Source organism: Hippoglossus hippoglossus, chromosome 4 (assembly GCF_009819705.1).
Source record: "Hippoglossus hippoglossus isolate fHipHip1 chromosome 4, fHipHip1.pri, whole genome shotgun sequence".
Lineage (NCBI taxonomy): Eukaryota > Metazoa > Chordata > Actinopteri > Pleuronectiformes > Pleuronectidae > Hippoglossus > Hippoglossus hippoglossus.
In genome coordinates this window covers 5,874,112-5,894,959 of record NC_047154.1, presented here as the reverse complement: position 1 = coordinate 5,894,959, position 20,848 = coordinate 5,874,112, and the positions used below count along the sequence as shown (strand labels likewise).

Below are 20,848 nucleotides of genomic sequence, written 5' to 3'. Positions count from 1 at the left end.
CTTCTTTTTAGCAGGTTTGTAGATGGACAGATAGATAGATAGATAGATAGACAGATAGACAGACAGACAGACAGACTGACAGACTGACTGACTCACTGACAGACAGACAGACAAATGGCACACAGACATATCTATATATAGATAGATAGATATATCTATCTATAGTTAAAATACTATGCCTGTACTGAAGTAGACCTTAACTTTCCACATTAAATCGAATGGGATAAATACGTGAAAGTGTCATAACAAAGAATAGATTTACAATAACAGCAGACAGACAGCAGACAAATTATACAATATTTAAATAAAATAAATGTCATTCAATTAAGTTGTAATGTTATGGCACTTTACATGATTGTGATTGTGAAATAAATAAACTGTAGAGTTAAACAACCATCAAACACCATATGAAACAATAACTAAACCCCTCCACCCGCTCCTGGACACAACAGCGCCCTCTAGCCGGATGTTTGTTGTCCAACCCCGCCCCAACCAAGTCCCGCCTCGAATCCAAAAGGAGCGCACAGTTTACAATACCGGTCAACACGAGTGGGCGGGGTTAGACTGCTAGTGCCAGGCGGACCGCCTCGCACCAGAAGCCCCGCCTCACCGGGCTGTGTCGGTCCGCATCAGTCGCGTTCAACCCTCCAGCTACGACTACGTAAATTGTTTCCATGCCTCGTGCCTCAGTGGAGCTGTCAATCACAGCCATGATGAAGGACTGAGTGATGCAGCAGAGCAGCAGAGGGGACGAGAGGAGCCCGAGCAGAGACTGCAGGTACTCGCTGCTTCAGTCCGACCTGCGGCCCGTCGACTGCGCGGAGTGCGGCTGACGCTGCTCGGTGCACTGTCATGTCACCGTGTGCGAGCGGAGCTGCTGCAGCCCGCTAACGCCGTGTTGGTATTAGCTGTGGAGCAGGCTAAGTTGTTAGCCTGTAGCCACAGAGCTAACGCGAGCCTTCCCTTGCGTTAGCTGCTGCGTTATGAGCGCAGTGGTGCGGTGTCAGTGCGCGAGAGGAGGCGTTGGGGGGGGGAGGGTCGTTATATGTGATAATTATGTTATTACCACGTAGTGAAGGTGGATGGAGACCGTGTCCTTGCTAGCTCGCAAAGCTAAGATAGTGTCGTTTTCTGCGATGGTCTCATGTGTCGTTATAGTTCTGGACACATCTGTGGCCTCAGCGTTAAACATCTAAAAGAAGCTAATGCAGGGTTTAACCTACACGTCACAGGGATGTTGTGTAGAGAGTCATACAAAACATTACTGTGTTTATACAGCCGGAAAAGGTGGAGAGCCTATGGAGCATGAATTGTAACGTTGCATTAACAGAAAAATTCATGATTAAATGAAATCACACGTAATGTAGATGCTGCATACATTTAGTTTGAGTATTTCAAGACTCAGCACTGAAGATTGTAATGATTTAGTCGTGTGTTTCTAAAGAATCGTGTCGGTGTTCCCTTTTGTTTACACTTGAGTGATGACACTGGTTTGTCATGTTTCTTTTCCCTGACTGGGAGAGTTCACCTGTTTTCTACTGAACGTTACTGTGAGTCTTTATCTTAAAATAGATTGTGTTCAACTTGTATTTGATCTAAATCAAGTGATACTAGAAACGTGTTCCTTACAGTCACTTTGTTTTAATGAGCTCAGCCCTCATTGATCTGCAGTCACTTAAGAATGTCACTCATCACTATCTAAATGTCATCCAACTGTGGGTTTGTGAATTTGTGCTTTAACACAGTTTTCGTCTCTTTAATCTTGCAGGCTGGCTGCGTTTGCAGCCAGGAGAGAGGAGGGGAAGATGCCTTCTCCGTCTTTTAGCCTCGATGCTCAGATGAGATTTCATGATAAATGGCTGAAGATAGACTTACAGGTACATGTTTCCTGTTAATGACTGACATTTTGATATGACATTGATATGACTGCATGTACGTTTGTGGGTTCAGTCAGATGAGACGGAGGTGAAGTGACACTTATTTCAAGTTAGACAAATTCTATTACTGTTCTATTTTATACACATCCTTAGGGCAAACAGCTTCATTCCCCACTGTTGTCAGTGAGGGTGTGTTGCATTATGTTGAGGCTGATAAATGTCATGTATTATCCTTTTTTCCCTAAAACAAGTTTTATCTGATGCTTATTACCTGGGTTGCATGTGCTCAGGTGTGTAATAAACTGAAACACATGATCTCTGAAGACATGTCTGCAGCCACTGTCGTGTATCAAGCCGCTTGCAAAGATGATTATTGCTTTTGATGTGCAGTTAGTATCCTGTAATTACATAGCAGGTAAAACTGTATTATTGTAAATGAAGATCTTTGTTGTGAAAACAAACTCATGTTGGAGGTAATTTCTGAGATGGGTTTTATGATGAATATAGAGGTGGCTGTGAGACTGAATTGACTCTCATACTACACAACAGACTGTGGTACAAGCTGGCTGCTCTCACCTCCACCATCTGCAGCCTGTCTGGACTAGAAAATTAGTTTACACTACCAAATGAGGAATGAAATAAAGGAAGGGTGTCAATGTTTTCCTGTAAGTTGCACTCTGCAGTGCTGAAGGTACCTTTAGTGTCTGGTCTAATGTCATTGGTGACCTAACATGTTTTTGACATTTAAGACATTAGATCCTGGAAAGGAAGAGCTGGCTTTTCACTTGAGAGTACATCTTAGTAAAGCAAAGCTGTGGATGAATGGTGTCACACTAAGGCAATGACACATAATGTTACTGCAGATGTACCCTTGAATCATTTAGATTATGGGGATCATGCACATGTTTTGTACTCTTTGTGTTTATTATCTTTGGTAGTAGTTTGTTTTAATTCATTTTGGTTTATTAATACATAATACAGAAAACACATTGTTTTTAAGGAATAATCACTGGTCACATTAGATCTATTTCAGCTGCAATTATTTCAGTAAATTCATCAAACAGTGATGGTACCTGTCACTGACACATTTATGCAGAATTTTCAGAGCAAACACTCGCATAAAGATGTGAATATAAATTAACACTTAAAAGTGTCGACTGATTTTCGGTTTCTGACTTCCTTTGACAGCGGGCGTTTTCTCCAGAGGGACTAAGTGAGATGTGGAATGAAATGGTAAAAGATGAGGAGATAACATTCAACGGAGAAGAATCAGCTCACCCAGGTCTGTCACTGTGAGATTACACTATTCATTTAGCCTCTTATGTTTCTGACAGCTTCACATGCTGCTGCCATCTGTTTATGATAACATGGTACATTTAAACACACGGACGGGAAGCTTTAAACTTGCTGATGGGAGCGAAGTTGATGTGTAATTTTTTTTTTTCTTTCCGCTCTTAGAAGATTGCGACTGCTTTGGAACTCAGAAGAAGGATGAACCCAACGACAAAGAAAAGAAAGAAGAGGAGGAGACGGCAGCATCTGTCCATCACTCCATCATTGAGTCCTGGGACTGGGGGCGGCAACCAGGTGAGCGTGCACCCTGAAGCGAGTGAAACCTACAATGAATGCTGTTGCTGCAAACTACAATGTGTCCCTGTTTTCCTGGTATAGGTCTTGTTATGTTACACCTTTTTGTTTCCAAGTAGGGTCACTAATCTCATGGTTTCACAACACCTAGATGTTGACTAGATGCATTGACCATTTCGACACATGGTCATCATCTGTATTTATTAGTGTGAAGTCTGTCAGGCCCTGCTGATGTGCACATGTTTTGCTGTCACGTGAGTTGTGGAAACTCTTAAATGACAACTTGCAGGCCGCAGGAGTGAGAGGTTATTTTTACCCCTCCGGAGAGTAATCTTGGTAGGTGTCATAATGTGGTCCAGTGAGGGGTAGTGTCTCTCACCCAAGCTGTGTTTACTAGAGGGACTGGGTGGGACAGTGTTGTGTTGGTGTCAGATAAGCATTGGGTCGGGGGATGGTCTACTGCCTTATGAATTTTGGCTTTGCTTCTAGCTGCTTGGCTACTTTTCTGTTATCGTGTGGACTGAGCACAGAAATCACACAGGTGTGATTGTACAGTGTGTGTAACTGGATCACTACATGACCAGGTCATTGATGCTTTAAGTTCAAACAACATACTTGCTGCTTTTCCACTGAGTGCTCAGAAATCTGTAATATGTCGACCTCAGCAGTTACAGCCCAGACCCAAGCTATTGTTTTGAAATTAGGATGGTCCAGGGACACATGGCAGATTTACTCTGATTTACTCTTTTGCATATGAAATCAACCTTTCTGAATTAATCAACCTCTTTGAATGTAATACTTCTATAGCACAAGTAACTTTTTAGGTTTGATAATGTATAATAAATAGCAAGCGACTTTGTCTGACTGGGATACATATCTGTCTTGACAGCCGAGCACAGCTGACTCTTATGAGGCTCATACAACCTCAGGCCAGTCTGGCTTATATAAAGCTTAAGTGGATTTGCGACTGGCTATTTTGGCCCTTCTTGTCTTCCCTGCAGCGCTTCTGTGTAGACACATAATAAAGCATTTTCTCCTGAACCAAATCAGAACAAAGGACTAGTTGTGATGAAGGCTAGTGGGGGGGAATTTTAAATATGGTGTGTTAGCTTTCTTTTCGGTGAGGTCTACAAGTGATAATCTCAGTGTCACAGGACCCTTTATGTAACACTGTTTTTGTTCTTGGTGTTATTAAGTACTGCGATGTGACGATGATGAGATGCTCTTTTAAAAATGTAATTAGTCATTTCATCATTTATTGAAGTATATAATGCAACTATCTGTGCACATGTTAACTTAAAAATCCCTGGTTCTTTTAAACTTTAGAGTGAAATACACAAAATTTAACGCAGCATTGAATTTTAAATAATTAAAATTTAGCAGCATGTTAATAGAATGGAAAAATATTTTGTTATGTTTTGTTATTTTAAAATTATTTGATGTCAAAATGTTTTTTGTGGGTTGTGTGGAATCCTTTTTACAGCACAGTAGACACTTATTCTTTAAGGTCAAACAAACTCGCGTGATGTTTTTGTTTTGTCTTTTGTTAACCATGCTGAAAGCCTGGGATAATATAAATTGCTCGTATATTCTGGGCATTCACTTTTCATGTATTTTGGGCAACTTTCTCAAAATCACTTGCATATTTCAGAAGTAAAACCTTGATGGAAAATAAATAGCTTAATAATACAATGAAAATGTATCTGGCTTGTCTAATCATAAAAGAAAAGTAACATAACTGGGCAATTTAGATTTATTGTGAATTGTTTTGTACTTGTTTAATTGTTGTGGATGATAATTTTTTCCATTGCTCATTTTCCTGTGTGTCTAGATGAGATTGAATTGAAGGATTGTCTGATGGTCCTGGTGGACGATCAACAGAAGCTCTCCGCTCTAATGGCCAAAAGCACTCTTTCTGCCCAACGCCTGCGCCAGCGCCTGGTCATCCTGGAGCGCTACCTCATCTCTCTGAGCCACAGCATGATGGAGGAGAAATATGAGGTCCGCTGGAAGACGGCCCCCAGCCCACAACTGCCTGCTGCTGACAATAAGAGGTAAAAAAAATCAAATAAACGTAGCTATAGATTAGTGTGTTGTATCTGTGGTTACTTCTGCCACCTCACAGCAGGAATGTTGAAGGTTAGATGAATCAGAGATTTGACTGCAAGTGTGCAAGTGGTTAGTCCTGTGATGACTGGTGATGTGTCCAGGATGAACCCAGCTTCCTGCTCTCATAAGCTGTTTTCACCTGGATAATGTCTGGACCATTGGGTCGGGACATTACCTGGACTTTGCATTTCAAATATGAAGAATGCTGTCGGGCTGCATGATATATCGAAAATATATCAACGCCATATCAACGTGTGCACTAGACGTATCGCAAAAGATGGCAAAAACTCACTCTCTCTCTCTCTCTCACACACACACACACACACACACACACACACACACATACACATACACATACATACACACACACATACATACATACATACATACATACATACATACATACTCACACACAAACAATGTGATCGGCCTGAAGTTAAGTCCAGGTCTGAAAGCAGCTAGACTGTACTAATGTAGCTGAATTATATGTAGCTCTAACTGCAATTTGACTGGTTGGCGGAGGCATACAGCTGTAAATCTCAAATCCATGTTTCCTCTTTAGCATTACATTACATTACATTACATTACATTTCATTTAGCTGACGCTTTTATCCAAAGCGACTTACAATAAGTGCATTCAACCATGAGGGTACAAACCCAGAAAAACAAGAATAGAGAAAGTACAATTTCTTCAAAAAAGCAAAACTACAAAGTGCTATAATTAAGTGCCATTTAAGTGCTACTAAATTGTTAGTTTAAAAATGTTATTCAAGGTATAGTCGGAAGAGGTGTGTTTTTAGTTAGCGGCGGAAGATGTGTAAACTTTCTGATGTCCGGATGTCAATGGGGAGCTGTTCCACCATTTAGGAGCCAGGACAGCAAACAGTCGTGATTTTGATGAGTGTTTAGCTCGCAGTGAGGGAGCAACAAGCCGATTGGCCGAAGCAGAGCGGAGTGAACGGGCTGGGGTGTAACGTTTGACCATGTCCTGGATGTAGACTGGACCCGATCCGTTCGCAGCACGGTACGGAAGTACTAATGTTTTGAAACGGATGCGGGCAGCCACTGGTAACCAGTGACGGGAGCGGAGGAGCGGAGTAGTGTGAGTGAATTTAGGTAGGTTAAAAACCAGTCGAGCTGCTGCATTCTGAATGAGCTGCAGAGGTCGGATGGCACTAGCAGGTAGACCTGCCAGGAGGGAGTTACAGTAGTCTAGGCGTGAGATGACCAGGGCCTGGACCAGAACCTGCACCGCCTTCTGAGTGAGAAGGTGGCGTATTCTCCTGATGTTGTACAGCCTGAATCGACAGGAACGTGTTGTTACAGTAATGTTGGCAGTAAGGGAGAGTTGGCTGTCGAGTGTCACACCCAGGTTCCTAGCAGTCTGAGTGGGGGTTAACACGGAGTTGTCAAAGTTAATAGTCAGGTCATGGGTGGGAGGTTTGTCAAGGTTAATTTTCAGGTGGTGTGCAGACATCCACTGAGAGATGTCAGTCAGACAGGCAGAGATTCGTGCTGCTACCTGTGTTTCAGATTGTGGAAAAGAGAGGATTAGTTGGGTGTCATCAGCATAGCTATGGTAGGAAAAGCCATGTGAGTGAATGACAGAGCCGAGAGAGTTGGTGTACAGAGAGAAGAGGAGGGGACCCAGGACGGAACCTTGAGGGACCCCAGTAGTGAGAGGACAAGGTTCAGGCACAGATCCTCTCCAAGTTACCCGATAAGTGCGGTCATTGAGGTAGGATGAGAGCAGGGAGAGAGCAGAGCCTGAGACACCCAGGTCCTGAAGGGAGGAAGTAAGGATCTGGTGGTTCACTGTGTCAAATGCAGCAGAGAGGTCTAGAAAGATAAGGACAGAGGAGAGAGAGGCTGCTCTAGCAGTGTGAAGTTGCTCAGAGACAGCAAGGAGGGCCGTCTCAGTTTAGCACACGCCAGGATGTATCTTGTGTGTATAATATACTATATGTAGCACTTCCTTGTTGTCTAGTGTTCTACTGTGTTCCGCACTTGTTCATATGTGAACGAGTTTGTCAGCATTTAAATACTTTGAATGTCACTGAAGAATGGACACAATTTGAGTTGATCCCATTGTTGTTGACTTTGTTATTTCAGCCCTCGTCCAGTCAGTAAAGGCGTTGAAGGTTTAGCCAGAGTCGGCTCCAGGGCAGCTCTCTCTTTTGCCTTTGCCTTCCTGCGTCGGGCCTGGAGATCAGGTAAGAATTTGATGATACTCTAAGAGTGAAGACCTTTGGCCCCTTAGTAATGATGACTGCTGTCATAGTAATGGATATTTGCTCAACAGCTGTTGATGAATGTGTTGCACCATTTTACAAGCTGACCATAGTAATGAACTCGTGGATACTATGAACCCAACATATTTCGCAATGCTCTGTTTTAAGTAACATATTTCGCAATGCAATGTTTTTAGCTACTGCTACTGCTAAAAATATCGCATTGCAAAATATGTTGGGTTTGTGGTGTCCACGGGTTGAAGGACTGCAGGAGTTAATGCAGGACAGAGCCTGGGTGTCATGTTGGAAAAACAACGCTCTTTGATGTGAATCTATTTAACCTGAAAAGTTATCATTTGGTTACATGTAGCTCTGAATCTTCATGCAGCTGGAACTTCATGCAGCTGAAAATAAAAAGGTGGATAGATTTGGAACTATCAGTTATCAATGTTTGTCATAGGTGTTTAAAAATGTATACATTTTTCATTTCAGGGTTTACTTAAAGGTTCAGTGTGTAAGATATTTTAGGTGAAAGGGATCTATTGGCAGAAATTGAATATATAATAAATCCAATGATGTTTTCACTAGTGTGTTTCATCTAAATTGTCTTTATCCTGGAAAGGGTCCTTTATATTTACATACTGTATATTTACATCAGGAGCAGGTCCTCTCTACGGAGGCCGCCATGTTTTTTTACAGTAGCCCAGACTGGACAAACTAAACACCTTTTGAGGTTTTAGGACAACTGAAGGCTCTTGTTGATGTTTGGAACAGGAGGGGGAGGTGAGGGGTATTCAGTTGCAACATGCAAATACACCATAAGATGTCACTAAATTCTACACACTGAACCTTTAATGTAGTTTAACATAATGTATTCTAGTAAAACAGTCCAGCGCAACAACACTTCAGACTATGACGTATTCTGATCAAATCAAATAATTACCGGCTTTGGCAGCAGCTGTGTTTGTTTAAAAGTTCTTCAGTGTCAGCTTTGCAAGTACAGATGCTGTTTTTTTTTAATCATGCACTGATGTGAGGTTGAGAGCCGCCTATCCACAGGGACTGGGTCGGAACAAAGAGCCGGCCTCTTGTCTGTAGCCTTCCTGTAATATGAGCAGTGCACACACACTCACTCCTAAGCCTCTCATCCTCAGTCTAGCTGTGTTCCTGGAATACACTGCAAGAACAACAGAAGTGTAACAATGTGCTCTTTCATTCACCACCTGCTGAGTGAATATTTGTCCAAATGCTTGGGAGATATGAAGAGATTTTTAGTGGGACTGTAACAGGCAAGACCAGAAACAGTCAATTTGATCGGTTGCTGGTGAAATTTGCTGCTTGAAGGTTATATCCCATAAATTCATGCAGGATGGAATGGGCTCTCATTCAGCGAGTATCTCAGATTGAATAAGTGATTTAAAAATAGTTATCCTATACCATTTCCCTAAATACTAAGGAAATCTGTTTTGGACCAACTTGTGGTCAGTTGCAATGTATGTGTCATTATATGCTTATGTGCATTAACTGCTTTTTAATTTTAGATTTAGGAATATATTGTAAATCAAAAATGCTATAAATTCCACATTTGTGCGGTGACTAGGTCTGTTAAACTGTTTATAATGTTTATATCTCAGGGTAACCTTTATGTTATGCACTGTATAAATGCTACATTCAATTTATAAAATGGAAAACATTTGTGCTTTGTTTCAGGAGATGATGCAGATCTTTGCAGTGAGCTTCTCCAGGAGTCTCTGGATGCCCTGCGAGCTCTGCCAGAGGCCACACTGTTTGATGAGGGAACTGTGTCATCAGTGTGGCTGGAGGTTGTTGAGAGAGCCACCAAGTTCCTCAGGTTTGTTTTTTCTAGGGTTGTTGTCCTGACCAGTGTTACACGTTTTCAGACATTAACTCTGGAGAATATCTGCAGAATGAGGTCTGGACTTTCTCCGGAGTTTGTCTTTCACACATGAACATCGCAGCAGCAGATTCTCTGCTCAGATGTGTTCAAAACAAAATGGAAATCTACAATAAAGCAACGGTGCAAAACACCAAGTTGGAGATCAAGTTAATATGAGTGAGCCGACACAGTCTAGGTGTGGGTATGGGAGTTATGGAAACACTGCATGCAACACAGGTCTTTACTTCTTCAATGTCTGGTGTGATCAGTATCACTGGTGTTGTTATGAGTGTCCGGAAAAACATTCTACACTGGCATCCCCTGTTTTTTATGGTCAGTTGCTACTGTACTTTAGTACTAAAATATATAAATATATGATCATCTTGATGATTCCCAATGCTTGTCTCTTTTTGGGACTAGTGACGTACATGGAAGTGCCGCCACCAAAGGCAACATTCCTCTACAGGACCAGCACCTAGTCCTGGCCATCCTGCTGGAGCTGGCTGTGCAGAGGGGCACTCTCAGGTAACCACACACTCTCCAGTCTCCAACTGTTTATTTGTTATCCTCGTATCACACTGCAGTTGAAATGCACTTCTTCTTCACTGCTCACTTTGCCCTCTCATCTTCATGTTTTTCCAGTCAGCTGTTGTCTGCTGTTCTGTTACTGCTGCGTCTGTGGGAAAGTGGCACAAGAGAGATGGACAACGAGCGCTCCACCCAGGGAACCAGCGCTCCTCTACTACCCCTCCTGCAGCGCTTTCAGAACATACACACCAGCAAGGAAGAGCCCATTCCTGAAGAGGAAGCTGAGGTGAAAACTTCCTCTATATCTCACTAGCAGTTCAGATCTATACCAAACAAATATTGGAAATGGAGCAGTGTCCTTTTTCTGTATAATTTTAAAATAAGACTATGAGAAAACAAGAATCCTTTCAAACAAAATGTTTGAGGTGTGTTGCTTAACTAGGGTCTTGCTTTCACCCTTTTTTCAAATACATGGATCTCTGTCCCCCTATTCCCGATTGAGAATAAAATCTAATTAGTTCTCTGTGGTTAATTTCTGTGATTTCCAGATCCTGACAGCACCTTTGAGTCCAAATGAGAGTTTCCTGCGCTACTTGACCTTGCCTCAGGATAACGACTTAGCCATTGACCTTCGCCAAACAGCCGTTGTGATCATGGCCCACCTGGATCGCTTGGCTTCTCCTTGCAGCCCTCCACAGTGCAACTCTCCCACGTCACACAAGGTGAAGACTCTTTTTATTTAGTGGCAAAAGTTAACAGATTTGTTAATTTTTGTTATGGCATGTTATGCTACTTCTGGAATTTCATGATTGTTTAATGATCTTTGTGCTAGTTACTGTATGCCTGTGATGTGCCCCCTATTAACTGGTATTAGTATGGTGGGATAAACATGGTCACCCTCAGACTAAACCCAAGTAAGAATCCTTTTGTGGGAAAAAGTAGGAACAGCAGTTAATCAAATGTGATGGTTATGTAAAACACATAACCATAAACAAATAACACTTGTATGGCATAAAAAATTAAATCTTCATGGTCAGGTATTTTTGCTAGAGGAGAAGTCACAGCAAACAATCATGTGACTGACTTTGTTTCCTTCTCTGACTTTGTTTTTTTCCCAGGGATCCTTACAGGAGGTGATTGCATGGGGCCTGTTGGGGTGGAAGCTTTATCCCAATCTAAGTGGACCCATTCAGTGCAAAGCCCTGTCCAGCCTCGGAGTCACACAAATCGTCTGTTCAGAGAAGGGCTTTCTCATCCTGTCCCGCAGCAGTGCTGTCTACACTCAGAACTACAAGAGCACAACCCTGGTCAGTTGTGTAATGCAGTTATTTTCTGTCAAGCAATCTACACCTGCCTAATAAACATCCTTTATTCTGCTATAGATTAAGTCACTAAATTATTATGTTGCAGGCTCCTATTCTGATGCACTTTCTGAGCTCCAGAAAGATTGTGAAGCTCGCAGCTCATCCTGACGGGCAGCACTACTTGGCCCTGTCAGCCAACGGGGAGGTGTTCTCCTGGGGCTGCGGTGATGGTGGCCGCCTTGGACATGGAGACACAACGTAAGTTACATGAGAATACCCTGGCTGATATTTCAATTCCTCAGAGGTCATCCAGTTTGATGTTTCCCCCTTGTCACATAATATAAAATAATTAGAGAGAGAGAGAGAATGTATTTCAAATCGCTTCTTTGATACAGGACTTTGTAAGTGACATTCACAAAAAGCAGATTTAGCTCCATTACATTTTTGATCAACCAGATGGTGAAAACATATTTCACTATATGTGAACATTATTTCCCAAATCTAGGACATTCGTATCAATGTTTTATGCTTTATAGATCAAAAGAGCTGAGCTGACCTGAATATCTCTGTTTTAGACAAGAATGAAAACATAAAAAATTGACAGTTCTATAAATAGAATTTGTGTTATTAATAATTCCTAAAAATATAAACCTTTCACCAAAATGAAGGTTACTTAAAGGCCTATTGTTTTTTCCCAAAATTATTAAAACAATTTGGGAAAAGTATTTCAGTGCTCTATCATCTCTGTCTCTATCAGGTATCTTGAAGAGCCTGCAGTGATCACAGCCTTCAATGGGAAACAGACAGGAAAGCACGTGGTCCATATTGCTTGCGGAAGCACATACAGCGCTGCCGTCACGGCTGATGGAGAGCTCTACACGTGGGGCAGAGGGAACTATGGCCGACTGGGCCACGGTGAGTTCCATCTCCACTGAACCTGCAGTACACTGCCTTGCTTTGATATAATTCCTGTTGGTGTGTGTGATAAATCTATGAAAATCGGTTCGTCATTTGATCTGGTTTTAGGCTCTAGCGAGGATCAGACTACGCCCATGCTGGTGACAGCACTGAAGGGACTGAAGGTGGTGGATGTGGCATGTGGAAGTGGTGATGCACAAACACTTGCTGTGACAGAAAATGGTAAGAATAGTGGTTGTTGGCTGGAACTCTCAAAATAGAAACCTGCAGCATTACCCAAACTATTACAGTATTGTTTATAATCACCTACTATTTTTTCCATAGGTCAGGTTTGGTCCTGGGGGGATGGAGACTATGGCAAACTGGGCCGAGGAGGCAGTGACGGCTGCAAGACACCCAAACTTGTGGAGAAGCTTCAGGACCTGGACATAGTGAAGGTGTGCTGCGGCAGCCAGTTTTCAGTGGCCCTCACCAAAGATGGCCAAGTGTACACCTGGGGAAAAGGAGACAATCAACGACTCGGTCATGGCACTGATGAGCACGTCCGCTACCCAAAGTTACTCGACAGTTTAGAGGGTGAGTCGCCTATAAAAATGAAAATCATCAGTAGCTTTTAAAATGCAAATACTGATTTCAGTCTTTTTTGTATGCAATCAGGGAAGAAAGTTGTGGATGTTGCTGTGGGATCTACCCACTGCTTAGCCCTGACAGACGATGGAGAGGTGCACAGTTGGGGCAGCAACGATAAACTCCAGCACTTTGATACACTCTTTTCTAACAAGAAGCAGCCCAAGGCGCTGCCAGGGCTCAACTCCAAACAAATTGTGGGGATCTCCTGTGGCCCAGGACAGGTAATATACAGGACTGTCTTTTCAATAGTTATAATGAGTGTAGATAGATTCAACACCGAGTATTTGTTTGTTTTCAGAGCTTTGCCTGGTCCTCATGCTCAGAGTGGTCTGTTGGACAGCGTGTGCCCTTCGTAGTGGACGTATGTCCCATGTCCTTTGAGCAGCTGGACCTGCTCCTGAGGCAGGTCAGCGAGGGAATGGATGGCAGCTCAGACTGGCCTCCCCCGCAGGAGAAGGAGTGTATGGTAGTAGCCACACTCAACCTGCTCAGGCTCCAGGTAGGCAGGGGTCTGTCAACAGATCAGACCCTTCTCTAACGCAGAGTTTACCACATGACTCTGCCTCGTTATTTCTAACATCTCAGTTTGTCATAAAAACAACAGCAGATGACCCTTCTGAAATCTTCCCTCTCTGTCCATAGCTCCATGCGGCCATCAGTAACCAGGTAAATCCAGAGGAGTTGGGATTAGGGCTTGGCAGTGTGCTGCTCAACAACCTGAAACAAACAGTGGTAGTATTAGCTAGCAATGCTGGGGTGCTCAATACTGTGCAAGCAGCTGCCCAAGCTGTCCTCCAAAGTGGCTGGTCAGTGCTGCTGCCCACTGCGGAGGAAAGAGCGAGGGCATTATCCTCACTTCTGCCTAATGCTGGTGAGTGCAAATCACAACATTTGCTAATACTGATGAAACACTTGGTAGTCCATTAATTCTGTTAATTTTCATGTGCACAATAGACAAGATGGGGCTGGGTAGATTGAAGTTTTATGTATTTATTTCAGCATCTGGAAATGAGATGAGTGTGAGTGCGGGACGTCGCTTCATGATCGACCTGCTGGTCAGCAGCTTAATGGCTGATGGAGGGTTGGAATCTGCACTGAATGCAGCCATCACTGCTGAGATACAGGTCCGTGTGTGTTATCACTCTACTCTTTTACAAAATGTAGATGAAGATTTTCCTTTGGCCTGAGAGGCTGATGAATTTGAAAGACCCCAAAAGCCAGGTTTCAAGGTTATTTTTCAGTCAGCTATTTGGTCTATTCAAAACAGAGCTACAATAGACTCGTGGTAAAGTTAATGACAGATTTCTGTTTGCAAATAACTGTTATTCTGTTTTTTCCCTCTTTGTTTTTCCCACTCATGTTTTTCATGACAGGATATTGAAGCCAAGAAGGAGGCTCAGAAAGAGAAGGAGATCGATGAGCAGGAGGCCAATGCCTCCACCATGCATCGTTGTCGCACCATGCTGGACAAAGACCTCATCAACACCGGCATCTACGAGTCAGCAGGGAAACAAAGCCTGCCTCTAGTGCAACTTGTACAGCAGCTGTTGAGGTGAATGCGCTGTGCCTGAATTTATAGTGTAGACTGTACAGCATAACCCCTCACTGCCTTCCAACAGATTTACATCTTGGTTTCTTCAGGAACATTGCTTCCCAGACCATCGCAAGGTTGAAGGATGTTGCTTGCCGCATATCCAACTATTTAGAGGCAGAGCATGTCAGCAAGGAACGTTCTGCATCTCTCGACCTGCTGCTGCGCTTCCAGAGGCTGCTTGTCAGCAAACTCTACCTGGGAGTCAGTGGCACAGAGAATGTGAATGGATACAGTGAGTCATTCTTTCTACCCAAATGCTTTCTGTACTCATCCTGGTTTAAAAAAGGTTTTATATAAGAAACATTTGATTCCTCTGTTTTTGCAGATCCAGAGCTTCTCGGTGTTGGTTCCCTGTTAAAGAAATACATAGCTCTTTTATGTACGCACATTGGAGACATCCTCCCAGTGGCGACAAGTATTGCCTCTACTGGTCGCCGCCATTTTGCTGAAGTCTCTCGTGTTATTGAAGGAGATCTAACTGGTAATTTCCTCTTGCAGAAATGTGTGTGCAGGATGAGAATTACATCTTTTAAAACGCTCGTTCGACTCTTATAGATGGCTTTCTGTCTTTTCACTTGTAGGAGTCCTTCTGCCTGAGTTGGTGGTGTCCATCGTCCTCCTCCTCACCATTGATGCAGGTCTGATGCAGGAGACTGGTTCTATCCCTCTCCTTGCTGGACTCCTTGAGCACCTCGACCGTTTCAATCACCTGGCTCCAGGATATGAGAGGGACGATAATGAGGATCTGGCATGGCCAGGCATTATGGGTAAAACACTGACAGTATAGCTGCTCTCAGACATGTACTTAACTCCGGAGATCCTCCACATTTCCTCCCTGAAAATGGCTTATCTTACTTGTCCCTGAAGTGGATTTATTAGGATCAAGATTATAAATTTGATGGTTATTCACACTATTATGATTTGAGCGTAACTAGCTCTTATTCTGCTGTGGCAGGGTCCTTCTTCACAGGTCAAAGTTCCAAGAACAATGAAGAAGTTTCCCTCATCCGCAAGGCTGACCTGGAGAATCACAACAAAGACGGTGGTTTCTGGACAGTAATAGATGGAAAGGTCTATGACATCAAGGACTTCCAGGCTCAGTCCCAGTCGTTAACAGGAAACAGTATCCTGGGTAATGATAAAAAATAAACCTTTATTGTGTAAAATTCCAGGAGGTTTTAACAGATTGTATAAATTATATTTATCTTGTCGTATCTTTCACAGCTCAGTTTGCAGGAGAGGACCCTGTGGTTGCTTTGGAAGCTGCTCTGCAGTTTGAAGACACCAGAGAGTCGATGCAGGCCTTTTGTGTTGGCCAGTATATGGAGGTACCAGCTAGCCCAATGTATAATTTTTTTCTACATTGTAATTTCTTACTTTATCACTGGTACTAATCTTATTATATTTGATCATTTACAGCCTAACCAGGAGACGGTCACCACTCCAGACCTCAGCAGTCTGTCCTCCCCTCTTATTGACACAGAGAGGAACCTGGGACTGCTACTGGGACTCCACGCCTCCTACCTGGCCAAGAGCACTCCCCTGTCCCCCATTGAGCTTGAATGTGCCAGTGGGTTTCATGATTTTTAAACCAACCTTGTTTGAAAATTCAGATGTTGGTCTGCATTTGAAAAAACTGCATTTAATTTGAACTCAAATTCTTCATCTATTTGCACAGAATGGCTCCAGTCCTCCATTTTCTCTGGGGGTCTTCAAACCAGTCAGATCCACTATAACTACAATGAAGAGAAGGATGAAGACCACTGCACCTCCCTCGGAACAACCACTCCAGACAAAGCCAAACTCTACTCCCGAAGAATAACCCTCAGTGACCATGCGCAGCCTTTCCTGCAGGCCATCGCTGACAACACCACTCAGGACCACACTGTAAAGGTACAAGCACGAGACAAATGAGACAGTGAGCATGAAGCCAAAGGATGGAGTCATGCTTTCATCTTCTCTTTTTGTTTGTGACATTATAGGACTTCCTATGCCAAATTGAACGTTGCTGTAAGCAGTACCATCTTATTACACCCATCACCTTCCCCCTGGAACACCCTGTGGAGGAAGTTGGCCGCCTGCTGCTCTGCTGCCTGCTCAAACATCAAGACCTCGGTAACCTAGCAACTGGACTTTGAGTTTTGAGGAGCAATTAAAGGCTCTTTTTTATTTGCTGAAATGTAGTTATTATTGTTGTTGTTTTTTTCATTTTTTAGTTTAGTCTTTCCTTTCTGCAACTGCACAATCTCCCGTACTATTATTAGTTACAGCAATTTAACCAAAAATCTCCACCTGTCACAGGTCACATTGCTCTTTCACTTGTCAGTCAATGTGCCTTGGGAGTGGACCAAGGGAAACAGAGGTCCCTCCCTAAATCTGTGATTGATGTGTGCCGCATGGTCTACCAGGCAAAGTGTTCTTTAATCAAGGTATGATTCCTGCTTCATGATAATGAAATACTCATCATGTATTCTGCAGGTAACTTGTTGTGCGCAGGAGAAGAGATGAAGAACAGGGTTTAAATGACATGTTGGCTTTATTCCTATCATTTTAGACCCATCAGGAGCAAGGACGCTCATATAAAGAGGTGTGTGCCCCTGTCATTGAGCGTCTGCGATTCCTCTTTAATGAGCTGCGTCCAGCCGTAAGCAACGACCTGTCCATAGTGTCCAAACTGAAGCAGCTGAGCTCTCAGCCCCGCTGGAGGAGGATCACCCAGAAACTAATCAGGGACCGAAGGAAAAAAAGAGGTGGGTTATTCAAAACCCACAACATACTATATAATAATAAACATATAAACATTTTCTGAACTAAATCTATTCTGTTTTTTTAGTGCCTAAGAAGTCAGAGTCTGCTGACATTGAAGAGCCAAAGCTGGAAAATGAAGGGACCAATGAAGAAGAACTTAATGTTAACATCAGCCCCACAACTGCGGATAGAAAATCACCCACTAGCAAGACATCCAAGGTTATTTAATTGAGCTATATTTTTACAAGATTTTACCAGGTTGAAGAATAAAACACACAACACATGTTTATCAAAACGAGTTTCCTTTTTTTAAACTTATTTTTATGTTCCACTACCATGGCTTCCTTGTTGCTGTTAATGTTAGCATTAACAGTTGTTTACAGTGCAAACTGACATTCCCGTTTCTTTTATAATTTTTGCAGCAAAACAAATGGCAGCCGATTTTAAACACTGTGGCCCATGTCCAGAAGTACCGGTGGCTGAAACACAGTGTTGTGGGGGTCTTCTCCAAGTCCAGCCTTATGTCAACCATAGTGGAGTTTGTACTGAAAGAAGAGCCTCTGGATGTAGAAAAGATGAGGAAGTGCCTTCTGAAACAGGTGACAGTTTATGAAAGGAGGTGATCTGTAACTTCACTGTCTGTCTGTAAAACAAGAAAAGTCAAAACATAACCACTGTGTTACCTCCATCTCGTCACAGCTGGAGAGGGCTGAGGTGAGGCTAGAGGGCATCGACACCATGCTGAAGTTGGCCTCCAAAAGCTTCCTACTGCCATCGGTGCAATATGCAATGCTCTGTGGTTGGCAGAGGGTCATACCAGAAGGGACCAACATTGGGTGAGTCTGCAGTTTTAGATCTATAATAAAAAAAAGACATTAATTTATTTCCCCTAATCCTGTAGAGTATAGGGCTGTTTTTCTTCTCAAAAATCAAGTTCAAACATGCACACATACAATCAGATAGGGTTGACACTTGACATTGCTCAGCTCGTCTGTATTCTCACAAGCCTAGGGACATCCTTGTCCGCTCAGGACGCCTTTGCTTGCTTACGCAACAAAGTAACATTAAGGACTTAATTGACTGATAGCTCAAGAGGGCGTGAAATAGGTCAAGCTGGCAGTGATCGCTGGATCAGGACACAAACTACTTCAAACGGACTGATATGCTTCTAGAATGGATATTTTTAATTCTAACAGGTCATTCGACAGTTTAAATACATTTTCCGCCCCACGTTCAAATGAATGTTCAAATTGTGTATAAAAAGTATTATTTATTTATTTATTTCTGACCATGTTGCGGTTTCAACTCTCCTCTTCAGAGAGGCCCTGTCTGACTGCCTGAAGGACGTGGATCTGATCCCTCCCTTCAACCGCATGCTTTTGGAGGTGACCTTTGGCAAGTTGTATTCCTGGGCCATTCAGAACGTTCGCAACATCCTGCTTGAGGCCAGCGCCCGTTTCAAAGAGCTCGGTGAGTGGTGGGAATTTGACCGTTTCTTTTCATAAATATAAACTGCTATTTGTATGATATAATATTTACACACAATGTATTGACCATCTGTTTGTCTCGTAACCAGGTGTGCAGCCTGTTCCTCTGCAGACCATCACCAATGAGAACCCAGCGGGACCAAGTCTCGGCACCATTCCACAAGCCCGCTTCCTTCTGGCCATGATACACATGCTTTCGCTCAAACACGGCTCCAATAGCCTCAGTCTCTTGCTAAATTTCTGGCATACCTTGCTCTCACCCAGAGCATCCTCAGGCTCATAGGTGAGTACTGTTCACATTAAATATTCAACACTCAGTTGAGCCAGAGCAGATGCATAGTGCACCTGTCCAACTTTATGGTTGCAGGTGTTTGATATCTTTTTTTATTCTTGTGTTTCCAGGACCCAGCACGGACAGCAGTGAGGAGGATCTGAGTTTATGTGCACACGGAGGCTCTGCCACAGTACTGGAGGAGTCCAGAAAGGAGGCTACCCCTGCCCCTCTTCCTGCCTCTGGCCCAGAGCTGGCTGCCATGATGAAGATAGGCACCAGGGTCATGAGGGGAGTGGACTGGAAATGGGGAGACCAGGTACCTGAAACTATTTTATAGTAATTTAGATAGCTGATGGAATGCTTTGTTGTAGCTAAAACGGGTAAGAAAGGCACTGCTGTTCAGTACTTGACACCGTGCATGCTTTGTCCAGGACGGTCCAGCACCAGGTCTGGGTAGGGTCATCGGAGAGCTGGGTGAAGATGGCTGGATCAGGGTCCAGTGGGACACAAGCAGCACCAACTCCTACAGAATGGGCAAAGAGGGCAAGTATGATCTTAAACTGGCAGAGCCACCACCTGCTGCCCAGCCTCCCACCGAGGACTCCGATACAGAGGATGACACAGGTAATTGGTAATATTCACTGTCTCAGTAAAGACCACAACTACAAAACCAGATGAGAGCTTCAACCCCTCATCTCTACATTCTGCTCTTTGTTACAGAAGGTGAACTGATGGAGAAGAGCAGCCACACCGACAGCTATGATGCTGACCAGCACTGTCAACCTGCTGAAGTCACTGTCGCTTTCAGCTGGGATCTACGCAGAGGTGCTGCAGACTGATGCTACACGCACCTGTGTGGGCTGCTGAGGATGCTTGTGGAAAGTGGGAGCTAATGACAAGTCAGGTAGCTGAACCACTATGTTTGGTAAACAGCTTTTCAAAGAATAACGTATTTTGTTATGATCTTATTCTAACTCGACCCTTACATTTGTTTTCAGGCTGTCACTCCCACAGGTTGGTGTCTCGGGAGCAGCACAAGAAGCTGGTGCACACTGGGCTTTATTACGCAGCATTGCTGTCATGCCCCAGATTTGCAGCTACGCTCAGCACCCTGTGCATGGATCAACCTGCTCATCCGAATCGTTGAGGGACACCAGTCCTTCAATGCCGTTACTCTGCAGAGACAGGTGGGTTACTGTAATTGTGTGGAAGGAGTTCATGATATAGATTCTGCAGTCCAGATGTGGAGTAGAGATGTCATAAAAGAGCCCCGTGCTAAGTTGAATATTGTTGGAAGAGGTTTATGCATACATTTTCTGATATTGTTGTTCTATTTGAGTAACTGAAATGGAGAGCATGCAATCAAGTTAGGATTCAGGTAGTCGTGCAAAAAGAGGCTGCTTTCATAAATTATTATTATTATGGAGTTGACACCCCTTTGTCTCATGCATCTTGCATCTCTCCAGATCCTGGCACTACGTCTCCTGCAGGCAGTCCTACCTTCATGGGACAAGATGGAGCGCTCTCAGGACATGAAGTTCCTGGTGGAGAAGTTGTTCACATTCTTGGGAACTTTACTGAGCACCTGCTCGTCAGACCTGCCACTTCTCAGAGGTGCAGCATTGATTCAGGTTTAAGGGGAAAATATATGTTTTTGCTGTAAT

General features: G+C 43.4%; 1 protein-coding gene across 1 annotated transcript in view; it reads left to right on the top strand.

Annotated features, from left to right (window-relative positions):
• The first annotated feature begins 616 nt into the window (after positions 1–616).
• Positions 617–20,848, top strand: part of herc2 (HECT and RLD domain containing E3 ubiquitin protein ligase 2) — a 43,004-nt gene continuing 22,772 nt past the window's right edge. The window contains 43 exon segments of the mRNA XM_034582090.1: positions 617–778; positions 1,769–1,877; positions 3,066–3,159; positions 3,336–3,464; positions 5,296–5,518; positions 7,686–7,786; positions 9,515–9,656; positions 10,122–10,226; positions 10,344–10,515; positions 10,778–10,951; positions 11,348–11,536; positions 11,640–11,791; positions 12,291–12,448; positions 12,560–12,673; positions 12,776–13,027; positions 13,109–13,302; positions 13,380–13,580; positions 13,724–13,952; positions 14,081–14,205; positions 14,455–14,633; positions 14,723–14,907; positions 15,001–15,156; positions 15,257–15,442; positions 15,631–15,807; positions 15,900–16,003; positions 16,095–16,245; positions 16,354–16,568; positions 16,658–16,790; positions 16,977–17,104; positions 17,230–17,425; positions 17,509–17,642; positions 17,846–18,022; positions 18,123–18,259; positions 18,742–18,893; positions 19,000–19,148; positions 19,151–19,193; positions 19,313–19,500; positions 19,616–19,808; positions 19,905–19,933; positions 19,935–20,088; positions 20,183–20,220; positions 20,222–20,371; positions 20,651–20,798. Of these exon segments, the coding sequence (XP_034437981.1) occupies positions 729–778; positions 1,769–1,877; positions 3,066–3,159; positions 3,336–3,464; positions 5,296–5,518; positions 7,686–7,786; positions 9,515–9,656; positions 10,122–10,226; positions 10,344–10,515; positions 10,778–10,951; positions 11,348–11,536; positions 11,640–11,791; positions 12,291–12,448; positions 12,560–12,673; positions 12,776–13,027; positions 13,109–13,302; positions 13,380–13,580; positions 13,724–13,952; positions 14,081–14,205; positions 14,455–14,633; positions 14,723–14,907; positions 15,001–15,156; positions 15,257–15,442; positions 15,631–15,807; positions 15,900–16,003; positions 16,095–16,245; positions 16,354–16,568; positions 16,658–16,790; positions 16,977–17,104; positions 17,230–17,425; positions 17,509–17,642; positions 17,846–18,022; positions 18,123–18,259; positions 18,742–18,893; positions 19,000–19,148; positions 19,151–19,193; positions 19,313–19,500; positions 19,616–19,808; positions 19,905–19,933; positions 19,935–20,088; positions 20,183–20,220; positions 20,222–20,371; positions 20,651–20,798 (6,415 nt within the window). The 5' untranslated portion in view covers positions 617–728.